The sequence below is a fragment of the Papaver somniferum genome, chromosome 2, assembly GCF_003573695.1.
Source record: "Papaver somniferum cultivar HN1 chromosome 2, ASM357369v1, whole genome shotgun sequence".
Taxonomy (NCBI): domain Eukaryota; kingdom Viridiplantae; phylum Streptophyta; class Magnoliopsida; order Ranunculales; family Papaveraceae; genus Papaver; species Papaver somniferum.
Window position 1 is genome coordinate 214561332 of NC_039359.1, and position 18404 is coordinate 214579735.

The following is an 18404-nucleotide window of genomic DNA, read 5'->3' on the forward strand; positions in this document are numbered from 1 at the left end:
TCATCCAAGTCAGATGAGCTGAGTCAGACAGCTGACTAGGATGAACCAAGTCAGCTAGTTCCAAACTCACTGCAACAGCATCACAAGCAGCAACACAATCACCCTCTAGTAACCATTATCTCATTCCAATTGTTTTTACTAGCGTCTATCTCACCCACAACACTACAGATTATCCTTTCAACAGCATACTCACACAATCTGATTCAATTTCATTACCCCGTAATATGATCCGGACTGACTGAGTTTACAGGTGACGACTCACTTACACACCACTATTCTCAGATCTAATTTCTTCGTCTCTTAACCAGAATCACTCAAAATTAACATGTCAAATTTATAACCCCAAACTACAAAACAAAATCAATGATTTTCATCTAAAATCAAATCACTACGGATTAGAAAACCCCACCAGAAATTAGGTATGTCAATAAAACCTCTAAAATAATGAAATGAACTAATTACATGCACCTGGTTCATTCCTAAGGGGATCACAACAAAAAATAGGTAAGAAGAAAAAGCCCAAATGCATCTATATGCAGTGATTCACTTTGTCCACAAATGCAGCTGAATCCTAGGGATTTAGATGCCAACCTCTCATCAAATGATATACATATAAAAAATTTAGACTCCATTACCTTCAACCACTTCATTTTCATCAAAACCATTCCCTATTGTACGTTTTCTACTCTTCTTATTTGAATGCCAAGTCTATGTACGCACATAACTCCCCAAGTTGAGTCAAACTAAGCTCTCCACGTAAATTGCTGATTGATCTCTGTTTCTTCTTACTGACCCTGCTCCAAGTCCCAGACGCTGTAATAAGCCGTGGTGCCTTCTCCATCATTACCCAAATCCCGAAGAAAACGTTCCCTGTCAAAAGCAGCTTCTTCTTCTTCTTCCTCCTCCTCCTCTGCACGCTGGGGCCATCTCTCAGCTACAAGCCCCAGCCTGGCAGTAATCTCTGCAAAACCAGGCCGATCCCTTGGATCAGTGCGCGTGCACTCCATTGCAAGCCTCACAGCCTCCATTAAGGCCCTGCGCATCCGGGTCGAGTGACCGGTCGACCAAAGCTCTCACATTCTCCATGCCCCTCTTGTAGACGGGACGAAAGCGCATCGCCAAATTCTTCTCTTCCTGACCATCGTCCACTGTCGTCTGACCTGTAATAAGTTCTAAGAGAACTATGCCAAAAGCATACACATCAGCTTTGATCGACAAATGACCAGTCATTGCGTACTCAGGCGCAAGGTATCCACGAGTTCCAGCTAACTTGGTCACCACCGACTTCTCATCATCTGTCATTGCCTTCACCAGGCCATAATCCGAGATTTTGGCCCTCATATCCCTGTCAAGTAGGATATTTTTACATTTTACATCCCTGTGTACAAAGGCCTCCCTGGACAGACTGTGGAGGTAGTGCAAGCCCTTAGCCACATCTAGCGCCACTACAATCCTCTCATCCCAGCTCATGGGGTTGCCACCAGTGTCAATCCACTCAAAGAGCTTTTGGTGTAGTGTTCCGCTCTCCATGAATTCGTAAACAATCAGATGCTCAACGCCTTGGTTACAGAACCCAATCACAGATACGAGGTGTCTGTGTGTCATCTTCAAAATGGAGAGCTCAGCCTGGAACGCCATCAACCCAGCTACGCCTAATATGAGATTCAGCCTCTCAACAGCAACCTCGGTCCCGTCCGGAAACTTCCCTCTATAGACCTTCCCAAATGCCCCCTCGCCTAACAAATTTTGTTCACTGAAGTTTTGCGTTACCTCTTGTAGGAAACCAAAGGAGAACTCGCCTTCCACCCTTGAAGAGCAATTACCAGCTTCGGTGTTGTGCAGCTGAATAGTGGGCTGGCGCACAGCATTACCAGCTTCTGTAGGCTGCATCCGATTAGCCAGCTGGCGCGAAGCTTCCAAAGTTTGCATTCCTTTGCCTGTACGTACTAGCATCTCCAACCGCTTCTTCTTCCTTCTCTGGAAGTAGCAGAACACAGCAACAACAACACAAATTACAAGTACAACTGCTACCACTATCCCAGCTATCGCAGGTGCCGATAACCCATGATGTCCTGCATGATCTAGAGTACTATTGGGAGAAGAGGAAAATAAGGTTGGTGAATCAGCAGCCATCTGTAGAAGTACAATAATAGATACAATTCAGATGCCGTACATATCAAGAGTAAAAAAAACAGTATGTTCTCTAAACAGTATTTCAGATGCCGTACATATCAAGAGTCAAAAAAACTTTGTTTCAGATTATGGTACATGATGCTAAGTCAGAAAATCCGTAATCAGTTAACAAAGGTACACATTTAAACATCTACAGTGGCCAATTCTGACATCAAAAGCTTCCAGGACATGAATGCGGCATTACTCTCAATGTGGTTCCCTAAACAAGCAAGCAACTAGCAAAAATAATAGATAAAATTCTAATTAGGCGTTGTAACTATCACTTATGTCTGTTAATAACAATATCATTAGTTTAAGTCGCATGTTAATTAAAGTTATGCAATGCTAATATGGGGCGACTGCATCTTTTTTTTTTAATGTTTTGAATCATAAAAGACAATTAACTGAAATTCAAAAAATCAACACAATTTCCAATCTAGATAGAACTCTAACAAAGGGTTTCATTTTCGTTACTGCCTCGATCTTACAGACCTATAGATTGCTGAACCCTTTTAGGAAAATGGGGCATCTAATAGTGAACAATCGAAATGTAATCTGCAATCAAATTCACAAAACAAAAACATGAGCTTCTTTAACCTCCAAAATGATGAATGCCGGAAGCTAGTAGTGAGAACCACCAAACCTTCTTCTTTTTCTTCTTGATCAGATTAAGCCCTGAAATTGACATTTAAACATACAAAATTACAGAAATCAGGTTTTTTTTTGCTTTCTTTAACACAGATGAAGTCCTGAAATTTCACAAAACATACTTATCTGTCAGACCTCATAATTCCTTACATTATCAATTAAGAAATACCAGATACACATTTAAAGATGATATACATGTATTTTTAAACAGTATGTTCTCTAAACAGTATTTCAGATGCCGTACATATCAAGAGTCAAAAAACTTTGTTTCAGATTATGGTACATGATGCTAAGTCAAAAAAATCCGTTATCAGTGAACAAAGGTACACATTTGAACATATACAGTATGGCCAATTCTGACATCAAAACCTTTCAGGACATGAATACGGCATTACTCTCAAAGTTGTTATGGAGACAAACAAACTTATGGAGTGAAATCAAATCATTACTGAGAAAAAAAAGGTTTCTGGTTTAAGTTGTTATGGAGAGAGACAAACAATCAAGTTATATATTAGGGAAAGAAAAACATACAACTTACTTGTATATTTTCTTCAGGTTTAGGAATTAGTCTGATCATGGAATGGTTCTTCAAATCGATTTCCAATTCAGAAACTCTTGTGAAAATTCACAAAACCTGTGCAATAGGTTTTCTACTTGTGCAAACTAATCACAACATCTTCAGTCCCTGCAAAAATTGAATCAAAAGAGAAATTAATCACAAAAATTGAATCAAAAGAGAAATTAAACACACTCATACTACTTGGATAACAACACAAAACCTACATGTCTACTTTTCTGGTATAAGAATTATTAGTCTGGTCTTCTCCTTCAATCAGTTTTTTCTTCAGATCTGATGAGTTGTAACAAAGACATATAAAACAAAAAGGAGGGAGTAGCTAGGATAATTAATGGGGGCATTGATTGTATGAAGAAAAAATGCTGCATTATTCCTTTGAGCTCTTCCATTTTTGGGAAGATAGGGAAGAACAAGAGGGAAGGAATTAAGTGATGGTGGGTCCCCGGTTGGCTATTTCTAACAAAGAGAGGGAAGAAAGAGGAAACATTTTACCTGTTTGTTTTAAATCACTATCTCTGGCTCCTCATATTTATCATGTCCCCCAATCTGATAAGGGCTCACCACATCCTCCTCCACTACAGCTACTTGTCTCATTTCACAGGATAAGGGCTCACCAGATTCTTCAACTTTCCGTGGTTACATTTTGATTCAACCTGAGCCATTTATACCCTTTTCTCCCATGATAAAATTACATCTCTTGTCCGAGCCCTCTCTTCGTACTAAACTTACCAGCCAACATATCCATCTCGAAACCCATAAAATCATCACCTATCCTTGCTGCTGCCGATTCTTAAGGTTCCATACATCCACCAGTCGACCAGCTCCTTGCCTCGCTGCCATCTCAGCCAACTACATGTCCATCTCAGCCAACTGAGCTCCATTGGCAACACGTTCCTTGCCAGTAAAAATATCAGTAGCGCCATCTCGACGAACACCCATTCGTTCACCACTGCAATCTACTGCTTCGACTCAAACATTATTAAACAGAACCCATTGACTCAAATCATTTAACCACAAAACACCAGATTATTATCGGACCAAAAGCATCACAAGCACCCCAAATCTCAAGCTAACAGACCCCCACTGAATATACGATTAAACCCAATCTGGACTGCAAGATAAAACCCCATATACAATCAATATCGAGTACACCATCGAGCCACAAACTTCCATCCATCGATAACCACCTTTGCCTGTTATTTCAGCCATTAAGAACAATCGGAACCTTGAATCCATTGCTGTTGTTTCTCGACTAGCCAACGACACCTAAATCTGTTGTTGGAACTACCACACCCCATCAGTTGCATCTCATGCAGATACCCTCTCCATCTCGGTTTGACGACAGCAGCTTTCTCCGACTGCCTACTACCAGCATTTTCCGTCTCGACTACAGCTCTTTCTCCACTTCGCAGGCATCTTGTATACCAAAACTCCGAGCAGCAACCCACCAACCGAGACCCCGCACATCATTCACGACTACCAGCCACATCAATAACCTCAACTCTATCGCCTTTGATACCCAAACCTCCATTACAAGTTTGAATCACTGAACTTGCTACTGACTAACCTTCAACCGAGACTAAGGTAACCACTCCACTGCTACAGCCATCAATCAATCACAACCAAAATTGCCTGGGTAAAAACCCTTCTCAGCCTCTTAGCTCCATTACACAGCCAACAATTAATCTCAATTCCAAACAACAACTAACTGAGAATTAACCACAAACCAGCATCAACAACTTGCACATTGATCGTATTTCAATCCACATAAAACCCCCAAATCTGTTCTTGGTGGTAGATGAAATCCATCACCAATCAAAACAATAACATATGCAGACAAACCCATTTGATTAATTCACCATCTTACCTTTGCATTCTATCTAGAATCCCTCGAATTAGTCCCAATCTCAGAAACCCCTGAATCCATTGTACATTCACTGCCCTCTTCGTTTCCCTTTTCATACCAGCAATAACAACTCTTGAATCTCCTCCTTTCTCGCTGGTTCTCAGCTTCAAACCAGTCCACTTACTTCAGCAAATCGAACTCCTCAAAATCTTCAATTAAACCCAATTTCAGAAGAATCCCACCGTTACAAATTCAGCCAACACCACCTCTTTGCAGCTGTGGATTGAGACCAACCAGTTGCACCCAAATCTCAATCTTCAATCTTCTGATTTCGGGAGTGGAACTTGAACTCTGTAGAAAATCAAAAAACTGCTCGAAAGGGTACTTGAAATCTCAATCTTCAACCAGCTTAGTGATCAAAACCCTAGTTTGCGATAAGAGTACAAGCACGAAAATATTGTGGAGGAGAATTGGCCACGTCTTCCACCATCTTTGACGCTCTGTCCGGATTAGGCGGTCTGACTTTTTTTTTTTTTTTTTTTTTTTTTTAAGAATGGAATTTATTAAATTATTAGTGAACTGTTACACAAGGATAGTGAATTCCGCAAGATTCATCAATTACAATTAGATTGGCAAGCCTTGAATCTTTATCAACATGATATTGGTCAAGATTAGTCGTCTTCGAACAGGAGTTGCATCGATGGGGGATGTTGGTGTCGAAGGTCGAAAGACCTTCGGTCAATGCTTTCCATAAGAAAAGTTGAATTTTTGATGGACATGCAATGCCCGCAAGAATTTATATGGAGGTAGAGGTGTTCGATGCAGTTGATCGAAGTTGCTAATCAGGTCTTCGTATCTTGTTGCTGCTCCTAGTGATATCTGTCTGCTCCTAGTGATAATCGAAGAAGTATAGATGTCCACCCTCAGTTAGATATCTTCATAATTTTCATCGAAGTCTAATTCCCAAGAAGGAAGACACTTGTACTCCCAAAGATTTTAGACCCCTAAGTCTAATTGGGAATGAATATAAGATAATCTCAAAGATACTGGATGAAAGATTGAAGACCATTATGCCTTCCCTTATATCTGAATTCCAAGGAGCCTTTGTTCATGATAGGCAAATTCTGGATGGTGTTCTAATAGCCAATGAGTGTGTGGATAGTAGATTGAAATCCAAAATTGCTGGAATTTTGTGCAAAGTTGATATGGAAAAAGCATGATAACATAAATTAGGGAAGCATTATTTTGTATTGTTCATAAACATGTCTTTGGTGAGAAGTGGATTGGTTCACTCCAACATTAAACATGTTGGCTATTTTCAAAAGTGTTCCCATATGTGTCTTCTTCTGTAGAAATTTGCAAATGCATAAAATATTTGCAATCGACTTGAGAATTGGCTAATCATTTGTTCTGTAAAATCTACTTCTTCGTAGTGGTCATGTTGTGGCTTCTTCAACCTGGATTTAAGTTTCAAGTTTTTCCCCAATGTTGCTTCTCTGCGATGGTCGTGTTGTGACTTCTTCAACCTGGATTTAAGTTTCAAGTTTTTCCACAATCCTACTACCTTCCATCTTTTTTCTCATTCATAAAAACATCTGACATTCGTGGTTTTTCACGACAGTTATATATTAACATTGCAAATACTTGAGCTTTTCTAGTTGTGATTCAATGACCATTCTGTTAGATGAAAAACCAATTTGTGGTCATTTTGAATATATCCAAGGGAATTGCATCAGACCATGCGGTCATCCATGAAACATAATGGAAAAATATCTTTTGCTCCCACACATAACATTTGTTTTCCTTTGCTTTTAGAAAACATGATATTGGTTGAGAACGTTTTCGGTTTGGTTTGGAAAATATTAGTTGTAAGAGCAACTGCAATGGTGCGAGTATAACCAAAGATCAAAGACCAAAAAAAATGACCAAATTTGAGTTTAGTCTGGTGTGTGACGCTATGGGTAGAAGACTAAATTTGGTCGAGCGTGCACTATACGTTCGCCTGGTGTGGGGCGTAAACTATACGTTCGCCCGATCAGATTCCAGAAAACTAAAAAAAAAAAAAAACATTGGGGCGGAGGTATAAAGTACGCCTGGTGTGGGGCGGGGACTTTATGCACGCCTGGTGTGGGGCATTAACTATACACCCGCCTGGTGGTGGGGCATTAACTATACGTTCGCTCGACTATATTTGGTTTTGGTCTTGGTCTTGGACCAAATATAGTCTGAGATTTGGTCTTTGGTCCGGATTTTAATCGATAGTTCGTCTGTTGTGTCTCGTTTTTTGACCAAATATTTGGTTATACTCGCCCACTGTGGTTGCTCTAATGTATCATTTCATTTATAATTTAAGGAAAAACATGATCCTTATTGATAGACAGATTTATGTGTCTGATTTGATATCAATTATCAATTTTATTGGTACCCTTTTTTGTATTTATTTTTGTATTTTATGTTTTTGTAGGTGTTTTGGGAGAAATAAAATTTTGCAGAGAAATTGGCTCGAAAAGTGGTTTTACATTCCATGAGAAAATTACTATAGGCACCCAAAAATGTCTTAAAGGAACCCCAGAGCCTAGTTAGAAATTCGAGACACGGAAAAAATTTCACGACGACAAACGTACGAGTATTATACGATTTCCGGTCATTCGGATTCGGTCATAAAGTCAGTCTATGGTGCAGAATACGACAGTAGTTCGGAACGACATATTACGTGTATAATTCCTTTTAGACATATGAGTCCCAAACGGAAAATTCTAATAAATAGAAATTTTATTTTCATGGTTACATTGAATCATAAATATGATTTAAACTAAGTTTTATGTGTTATATAGATAATACATTAAAAATATATAAGAACAAGCAAAATAGCTCAATAACTCAATGGTAACAATCTTATTTGGCAAACTAAGGGTCATGAGATCAATTCCCTTTACTAAGGTTCAGTGATAGTTCGAAAATATGATTCGAACTCGATCAGTTCGAAAACGTTCGCGAATAATTTGTCGAATTATTAATTTGACCGCGGAGGAGTGATAAAAGCACCCCGAAAATTGTATATCTTCCCTTTATTTGGGTCAATCCCTACAACATTTGTATCTATTTTGAAAGATTCAAAATAATTTTGGAAAATCCATACCTATCTTCCAAAATTTATGTCTATCTCGGAAGATCTTTTCATATCTTTCAAGATTCGTGTCTATCTCCAAGTGACTTCCAAAATAAGTCTTTGAGCTTCAATAATAAGCCAAATAGGGTTTCTTTAATAAACCAACACCGACTGGGCTTCCAAAATAATCCAATTGGGTTTCAATAATAAGTCGTGGGTTTCTTTAATAAACCGAATGGGCTTCAATAATAAGCCACGTGTTTCATTAATAAACAACCGGTCTTGTTTAATAAACCGACTGGACTTCAATAATAAAGCAAGAGTTTCTTTAATAAATCAACCGGGTTTCTTAAATGAACAGACTGGGATTCAAAAATAAACCATGTGTTTCCTTAATAAACCAACTAGGTTTCTTTAAGAACGATTTTTTGGGGACCATGGTTTTTTTTGGGGGACCATGGTTTTATTTTGGGTAAAGACATTAGAAATAAATCTAGGTCACCCCTTATCTGGATATTTATATTAATACCTAAATTACTCTCCTGATTAATTTTGGGTGATGATTAGTTAGTGTTGATAATAGTTAGTGTAATGATTAGTGAGATGATTAAGTTAAAGATAATTAGTGAGATTAAAAAATCAGATGGTTTTTTTTTAAAGAAGTAGAATTATTGAGAGAGTAAAGTTAGAGAAGATGAAGAAGGAAAACATGAAAAGCGATGGACTTTACCAACCACAACCGGAGGAAGGTTATTTGGGTACCCAGGTGTGCTCCAAACTTAGATAATGTTGGTTGAATTGCTCCAAACTTTCAAAAAAAATGAAAAATTTTATGTAGATTTGGGTCAGTTCGGTTACCATATGTCAAGAATATGTAACCGAACACACCTAAAAGTGTAGTTCGGTTACGTTTTCCAAACATGCAGGTTACCGAACTCGCTCGTTAATGGAGGTTTTGGTCGTACAATATAATGTTCGGTTACGTAGGATAAAATGGTAGGTAACCGAACTTTGAACTTAAAAATTTATTTGGGTACATCTTGTGTGTTCGGTTAGTTCGCAAACTTCAACGCAACCAATTTCCCAACCGAACTGCAGGTTAAAAGTAACCTAGTGTTAGAAGTTCGGTTGGTTCGCAAACTTCAACATATTTTGTGAATCAACCGAACTGGGCTTATATATGCAAATATGCAATTAGGTAAATGTTCAGTTACTACGAAATTTATTTCTTGGCGAATTAGGTAGAGTTCGGTTACGAAGTTTCAAAGGTAGAGTTCGTTTACAAAGAAAACTTAACATTTTTGCGAACGAACCGAACTTGTGGACTTCTCATTATTTTCGTAAATTAAAGTTCGGTGATATCCTTATTTTGCGAAGGAACCGAACTTATGGACTTCTGTTGTTCTAATACAAGAAGTTCGGTTAAAAGTATTTTTTGCGAATCAACCGAACTCTATTGGCTAAGTTCGGCTACTTTGTAGTTTTAAAATTTTTTGCGAAAAAACCTAACTCTATTGGCTAAGTTCGGTTATTTTGGAACTCAAGATAATGGCAACAACAACACAGTTCGGTTAGACTGGATTTGTTTTTTTTTTCGGTTCTAAGGGTGGAGTTCGGTTACTTTGTAGTTTTAAATTTTTTTGCGAAACAACCGAACAGAGAGTTCGGTGACTTAGTTTTAAATCCAATAGAACCGAACTATTCTTCGTGTTCTTCATTTTCAAGAAGTTCGGTTAGTAAACTAGGGTTTTTTGGAAATCGGCCTAACCGAACATGGCTCTGTAACTCCTACTAAAACCCTATTTTGATGATTTCTATTCGATTGAAGCAATCAAAATGAAATTAAAGTGAAGGGTTTGTTGGAAAATACCTCCGGAGTGGTCCCATGACAGAATCAGGCTGCGACTGCCGTCTTTTATACTCGATAAAATTATCATGTAACAGAACTTAATTGTGATTGCATTGATGTTGTTACATTTCTTAAATAGGCGGTGGTGGTGGTGGTGGGAGGAGGTGGTGGTGGTAATCGGTGGTTGGTGGTGGTGATAATCGGAGGTGGTGGTGGTGGTAATCGGCGGTGGTGGGCGGGGGGTGGTAATCGGTGGTTGGTGGTGGTGATAATCGGAGGGGGTGGTGGTGGTAATCGGCGGTGGTGGGCGGTGGTGGTGGGAGGAGGTGGTGGTTATATATATATAGGTGGTTATTAGGTTGGTTTTAAACTAAATTAGGTTAAGGGTAGGGTAGTCATTTCAACGTTTTAGGACACCCCTTATCACTCTAGGGAAGGTGGCCTAGTAAAATCATGGTCCCCTCAAAAAAACCATGGTCCCTAAAAAATCATTCTTCTTTAATAAACCGGCTGGGCTTTAAAAATAAATCAATCAGACTTTTATAATAAGCCATGAGTTTCTTTAATAAACCAACCTGGTTTCTATAATAAATCATGGGACTCCATCATAAACCAAATAGGATCCCACAGCTAGGCAAATGGATAACTTGTGTGGCATGCACGTGCACCATTTTAAATGGTACAAACACACACAATAACGATAATCACCAATATCCAATGATCGTGGAAATCAATGATCTCTAATAATACTCCTATTTTTATACATCATCGCATTCTGGTTATTATTTAGATTGATAGAATCATTGGTGCTGCCGAGTTTCAGACTCAACTCAGGTCATTAATACTATTTTCTGGAAACTTCATCACTATATTGCAACGACAGCAAGCTCACGTTGCTGGAATATTTCCACACCGACCTCTTCAAAAATTGTTTTAGAATTTTTGCATGTCATACAGTAGGAAATGGCATATGCAGCCCATTTGTTCAAGGACCTATGCGGTTGGAGATATTGTATGATCAAGTGGTCTATACGGTTTCACGCCCAATGGTAGAAAGCCTAAATTGGGAGCCATGCCCATGCATATTCTTGTAAAATAGGCAAGTCAAAAATTGTTTACAACATTAATAATTAGGCTTCAAATAATCAGAGATGGATTTTAGCGGAAAAGTCTTTTTTAAAGTTATTTTGCCGTCATTTGTGTCATGGCTAAGGTTCAAAGTTGTTGGGACTCGGGAGGGTGAGAAATACCAATTATTGGGACATTTTTATGAATAAGTACTCATTTTCAAACTTTTAAAGCATCTCTGAATCTGAAATAATGAAACTCCTCTTGGACAAGTTATAACGCCCAAAGTTGTACTTCTCATTCTTATTCAGTTTACTCCGATATCTCATAGTTCCATAAATTTTGATCTAATCATACAAACTAGATAGTGATTTCGGTATAAGTTTATAATTAATAACTAAAATTGATGAAGAAAAACTGGTGTGCGACACACCTTTTATAAGCGCATATATAGATAAGGAAATTAAAAGATCTGAATCTCATCACAATCGCTGGCCACTCATGTCTTGTGACTTTGTGATCCTATATGAAACTCATGCACTTCATGGATGCAATTTGAAAGGCTAATCTTGTATTAATACTCGGTTCATACCCCTTTCTAAAGATTTCGAGTTTTGGGAATAGAACCAAATAGAAAAAACGATCAACCTTACATACGGAACTCCGGAATGAACAATCACATTCTATTCATCTGTGCTATAATTTTCCATTTTGCATTTCCAGAAAGAATTAGTATGTCATCCTTATAAGCTAACGTACTATGACTAGATTGTCCACCTTTCAATTCTCAAAAGGGAAAGCGAAGTTTCACATTCAAGTTATTTATCAAGTTGGTTACATAATAGAGGCATGTTTCATGGTGTATTTCCTTAAATCAATTTGCTATCAGTTGGAAAGAAGTTTTATTCCAACCACCTTGAGGCAGCTAGATGAAGGTGTTGGAAGTGTTTCGGGGTTGCTGCTTTCTGCTTCCCTTTTTGTTTTTAGTCAATCTTTGTTAGAGTTCATATATCATGTACGTACTTTGAGTCTTTAACCCTCTTTCTATAAAAGTTTAATTTATTGATAAAAAAGAAACCCTAAAAGTTTACACTTGACTGAACGCTAATTTACAACAAAGGCTGATGCTTCAAACTTAGAAACACTGATCGAAATGGAAGAAATGACATTTTCATACAGGACGACAACTACAACAAAAGATACGACTAAATTTAACATGTTCTAAAGAAGAAATATAAGCATTTATTTTTTCTTACAAAACAGCATGGATTCATAGCTGTGGGCACCTTGGACTGAAAAAGCTTGAAAGAACCATAGAGTTTAGGATTTCGATCATGGAACCAGGTTTCATGCATCGAGGAGTCTTGTACTGTGCAACTTATGAACCTTGGTTGATTGCATGATCCATCAGCTTACAAAACGTTCCTGTCTCTACAATCTTTATCTCTAGGGTCCAATTAATTTCTTGTTAGTGCGCATATAACGATACTCATAACCGAGGAATTCTTCCATTACCAGACAACATTCCTCAAGCACTTTCTGAGGAATTACGGCATTGTTATTGTTTCCCTGAAGTTCCCAATAGAGCACATAGTGTCCTGGAAAAGTTGATGTATCAGGAAAACTAGTGTATTCAACAAGAGAGACATTAGACATAATCATAAGATGGTCAACTGCATTTTGAAGCTCAGTTTCGTTTGTCTTGTCCATATCAATGCTTAGAACTACATTTCTTCTCCGCATGAAATTGAACTGAGGAGCATTGTTCTTGAACCCAGCAACTCGTAGCACGTCTCCAACTCTATACCGATAAAGTCCTTGCATAATACATAAGCGTAAGATCAGCACGTACTTGACGAAATAGTGTGTAATCAAAATTCTTGAATATAATCAAGTTACCTGCATAATTGGTGACAACAAGCTCATATTCTCGTCCAAGCTCAACCTTGACGAGATCAACCAGTTCTGGATGATGTTGTTTTTTCTCCTGGTTGAAGTTGTCCTTTTGATTATCATCTTCCCCGAGTATCGGCAAGAACTCAAAATATGCCAATGTAGGGATAAGGGTGTAAGAAACTTCAGGTGGCTTAGTTAGAGGGTCAAGGTTTATACCTAAGAAGCATTCTGAACATGCGTACATATGGCTAACAATGGGAAGACCATTACTATAAAAATCAATGTTATCGATGTGATGAGACATTGTCCCAGTAATGATGGTGACGATGCACTTAGCATTAGGCCATAACCTAGACACTATGCCTTCCCATGATGAATCTCTCTTACACTCATTCTCGATGAAATCAGCAAGTTTGGGGTTTGTCTTGACTAGTATTTTCATGACCGCTTTTCTCACCGATGGGTCAGTGATTTTAGGGTGGTCTTCTGCTATAGTTCCATGTCGGATATCATCACATAGAAGGGTCCAATGTTGCTGTAAACACTTAACGGCTACCATAAAACCCGAAGCGAAAGCGAATCCTAGGCGAAGAACTTGTTTGTTTTGATAGAGGCCACAAAGTAATTGAGAATATAGACTTTGATGAGTATCCTCATAAAATGGTTTCTATTGGGCTGGTGTAATTAATATTACTAGACAAATTTCTGGAGGTTTTGGCTACGCTTGTAGATACTAAAGATGATATTATTCCTCCTGGTGTTTCAGTACATGGACTTACAAAAATAATCTGCATCGCCTTTCCTTTGTTTAAACCAGGAATATGCTGATTTAAGACCGGAATTAAGAGGGAGCAGAATTGTCGTGATTTCTCAGCTTGTTCTTCTGTTGATGGTATTAATTTACTCATTCCAGATGAAGTTCCCGTGCTACGGAAAAACTGAGAAATAGGCGATTTGCAGAGAGTAGATGAAATACTATTACCTTTAGCGATGAGCAGATCAATGTCAGGTTTTAGATCTTCATATGTAACCACGGGCATGATTATCTTAAATGTCTTACGATCTGTTTGTCCGTTTAAACCATGTCTTTGTAAGCAGTCGACTTGAGCATTACAAGATAAGATTTCTGCGAGAGCTTGATTTTGAACTTCATCGGCATTAATTGTAATTTCTTCAATGAATTGAAGTGCTTCCTTGTTCTTCTTATCATGGTAATGTTCATCAATAGTATCACTGCAGTTGGCAATATTACTGTTTTCTGCAACAGCTATGGAATCATCTATTGCATCCGGTATATCCATCTTGGTTTCTGATGAACAGATTGAGAAAAAATAGATGATACTAAGATCGGTGAATGAGTTGATTAATAAAAATAGATCAGTTAGATCTAATTTTATGCTCTAATATCATATCTAATAGCAGTATCAAGCTCATCTGTCTCGTCAGACAAATGTAATATTCCTGTTGCAACCACTTTTGGAAGGCGTACATTTGACATGGGAAACATGAAGTTAGGCGGGACTCAAGGGAGAATCATTGACAAGTTTCATATAGTAAGCAAGATCTACCTAACACGTACTTTCAGTACACATCCCCAGATGCTATACACATGTAATAATGAGAAATTGACTATATATATATAATATGACAAGGAATTAAGTGTCATTTTACTACCCATTTTGTTTGATCAATGGTACTTCAAACCATTGTATGTGATGTTCACCATAGAACTTAGATGCCTCTATAAAGAGAAAGTGATATAGAGAAAGTGATATGCTCGAATAATTCCGATAGACTCCGATGTTTGTTAATTTTGTCTCCTGAAGAACTGATCAGGATGGTGTTGGAACAGATTGTGCATTATAAAATGTTCGATGGCAGCACACATTTAACGTTATGGTAAACAACCAAAACGGTATATATTAGAAATATGAATAGCAATAGTATGCTTACACTTAATTAGCATAAGGCCATAACATAGATACTGTGCTTTTCCATGATGAACCTCTCTTATACTCATTCTCGATGAAATCAGCAAGTTCGGGGGTTGACTTAGTAATTTCATGGCCTTTTTTTGACCGATGATTTTGTGTGTGATCTTCTGCTACAGTTCTATATCGGATGTCATCACAGAGAAGGGTCCAGTGTTGCTGTAAACACTTAACAGCTCATATAAACCTGAAGCCAAAGTGAATCCTAGTCGAAGAACTTGTTTGTTTCGATATAGGCCGTAAAGTAATTGATAATATAGACTTTGATGAGTACCCTCGCATAAAAGGGTTTCTATTGGATAGCTTTTCACTAAGCTTGTAGATACTGCAGACAATAAGAGTCCTAGTACATGGACTTACAAAGATAAGTGTAGAATATAGTCCATTATGTATCTGTTATATCAATGTATAGTCCATTGTATTCGGTTCTTTCTGTAATAATCCATTATACAAAATGTATATAGTAAGCTATCTATAAATATATGCCTCTCCACCCTATTAGGTTTGTGCGAGAGTTTATGCAATTGTTCATGGTATCCCAGCCAGGACGATCTCTCTAAAAACTCTAGCCTCAACTTCATCCTCTCCTCAAGAAATCTTTAGCCTGCTCTTCTTATTTTCATCGCCATGTCAACTACCTCAACCCAAGATTTTTCTTCATCCTCTTCTTCTTCTTCCTCAAGCACCATGGCTTCTCATTCAACCACAGGAACCCCAACTATCCCTGCATCTTCAACTATGAGCGTAGGCTCTCTTATGTCTTCTTCTTCTTCTTGTCTCTTTGAACGATCACCTTTCCTCCCTTCCTCTACCAAAATAGTTCTTTTAGACAGAACTAACTATCTTCTTTGGGAATCTCAGATTCTTCCTATTCTCAAATCCCAAAGACTTTATAAATATCTTGATGATTCTTATGAGATACCTGACAAAGAACTTGTTACTGAAGGAACTGAAGACAAAACTTCCAACCCAGCTTATGAAGAATGGGAAGTTATTGATCAAACCATCATGTCTTGGATCAACTTTTCTCTCACTGATCCTATGAAGTCTGAATGTGGTCGTCGTGGAAACTCTCGTGAAGTATGGAAATATCTTCGTTCCACTTATGCTACTATTAATCCAGCTCGGATTCTTCAACTCAAAGCAAATCTCTCAACTATTCAGAAGGGAAATTCTTCGATATCTGAATATATTTTGAAGATAAAGGAAATTTCTGACTCTCTTGCAGCAGTTCTCCAACCAGTTTCTGATCTTGAACTTGTCTCCACAACTCTGCGTGGTTTAGGTGCTGAATGGTCCAACATCTACACCGCTGTCATTGATCGCACTACACTTCCAACCTTTACTGAGCTTCATGCCCTGCTACTCCATCATGAGTCCCAATCTTCAATATCTACAGAATCCAGTCTCCTTCTTTGTTGGTGCTTCTGGTCGTGGTCAAGGATTCAACAACCATTCTGGTCGTGGCCGTGGCTCAAACAATGCTCCCGGCCGTGGTCGTGGAGGAGGTAATGGTCGTGGCAACTATTTCAACAACTATAAAGGAGGTAATAATCAAATAAATAATAGAAACAATGCGAACAATGGGTGGAACACAAACAGAAACTCTTCTGGATGGAATAATGGTGGTGGTCGTGGAAATAATGGTGGTTCTTAGTTCAACGGTGGTTACAATCCTGGAAACTATGTATCTGGCTATCCTGGTCGAGGTCGTGGCTATAACGGCAATTCTGCATCAGTCCTTGGTCCCCCCCCCCCCCTCAGAAATCAGTTGTTACATGCCAATGGTGTAGCACCAATGGTCACACTGCTCAGACTTGTCATCGCCTTACTCAATCTCAGAATCTTGATCTTCCTTAATTCTTTTCGGCAATGCAAATTCAGTCTATGATGTATGAAAATCAATGGTTTGCTGATATTGTTGCTTCTTCTCATATGACATCATACTCTTCTCAGATGACAAATCGTATGGAGCATAATGGTAATGACAAAATTCTTGTTGGTAATGGTAAGATGTTACCAATTTCAGGGGTTGGTGATATCACTCCTCACACACCTTCCTCTAGCTTGGTTTTGAAAAATACACTCCATGTTCCATCTATTGCCAAGAACTTGGTTTCGGTTGGCTAACTCACCAAAGATTCTGACTGTGTTTTCACTTTTGATCGTCATGGTTTTTGTGTGCAGGATCCACTAATGGGAACTCTTCTGTACAAGGGCATGAATGAAGCTGGAATGTATCCTATTCTCCAAAGTTCTCATCCATCCTCTAAGCCCTTATCAGTCTCAGCTCTCTCTGCTACCTTAGTTGAATACCCTGATTTCGGCAGTGTTCGTCGACGAAATATAGGTAATGATTTGTCCTTTCCTAACACCGAGGCCTGAGGTACACTTTATTGAGTTATAGGAAAAACTGCTTAGGTAAGCGTGCTCGGCGGGAGTAGTCACAGGATGGGTGACCTCTTGGAAGTTGTTGTTGGATGATCGTAGTAGTGGCTTTGAAAATCTCACACTGCTGGATAACTGCAGTGGGTAAGTTGGAACAACATCGGTGTTACTTGGGATACAACTAGGGACGGGTCTCCAGTGCTCAGGTGGAAGAGTATGCTGGGATGTTATGCCAGATACTGGTCTCACATGAGGTTAGGAAATTCTACATTATATTGAGGCATTTTCGGCACCGTTGGCTCCAGAGTTCACAAAAAACTCTACAATTAAGCGTGCTTGGGCGGGAGTAATCCAGGGATGGTGACCTCATCTGAAGATGTTGTTGGATGATTACAAAAAAAAAAAAACGAGGGTATAATAACCACACCCAACAATTCTTTCGGCAATTTGTATGGACTAACTCCAATATTATTCCGAGAGCACCGGCTTATAAAGAGAGGCCCTATCCAGAAAGATATCAAAGATTTGTATCTCTTTTTCTCATTTCAATCAGCAAATCAAATAAATATAAATCTATGAGCCTGATTGATATGAGAAATACTTGGACGGTACGAAAGACCAATGCCCAAGTGTCAATCAATTTATATCCAACAACCAAAGGTCGGATTTACCAATTGATTGAACTAAGCACAACCTGTGACATTGCAATTATATAAAAATATAATGCAGAAAATAAATAACACAGATACCAGAAATTTTGTTAACGAGGAAACCGCAAATGCAGAAAAACCCTGGGACCTAGTCCAGATTTGAACATCATATTATATTAAGCCGTTGAAGACACTAGCCTAATACAAGTT

General features: G+C 38.4%; 1 protein-coding gene and 1 pseudogene across 5 annotated transcripts; both read right to left on the bottom strand.

Moving 5' to 3' along the window:
- Window positions 1-348: 348 nt before the first annotated feature.
- LOC113350466 (receptor-like kinase TMK4) lies at window positions 349-5675 on the bottom strand. Of its 5 annotated transcripts, none has more exons than XM_026594604.1 (5): window positions 3890-5675; window positions 3359-3505; window positions 2816-2847; window positions 2665-2727; window positions 349-2133 (listed from the first exon to the last, which is right to left on the bottom strand). In XM_026594604.1, exon 5 carries the CDS (start codon window positions 2131-2133, stop codon window positions 988-990), a length of 1146 nt encoding a protein of 381 aa, XP_026450389.1. In that variant the 5' UTR covers window positions 2665-2727; window positions 2816-2847; window positions 3359-3505; window positions 3890-5675; the 3' UTR covers window positions 349-987. The 5 variants fall into 5 exon arrangements, with proteins under 5 accessions (XP_026450389.1, XP_026450390.1, XP_026450386.1 ...); XM_026594605.1 differs by having other exon boundaries at window positions 2816-2921; XM_026594601.1 differs by lacking the exon at window positions 2665-2727 and having other exon boundaries at window positions 2770-2847; window positions 3890-5674.
- Window positions 5676-12539: 6864 nt separating this feature from the next.
- Window positions 12540-14466, bottom strand: LOC113352826 (annotated as a pseudogene).
- Window positions 14467-18404: the final 3938 nt, after the last annotated feature.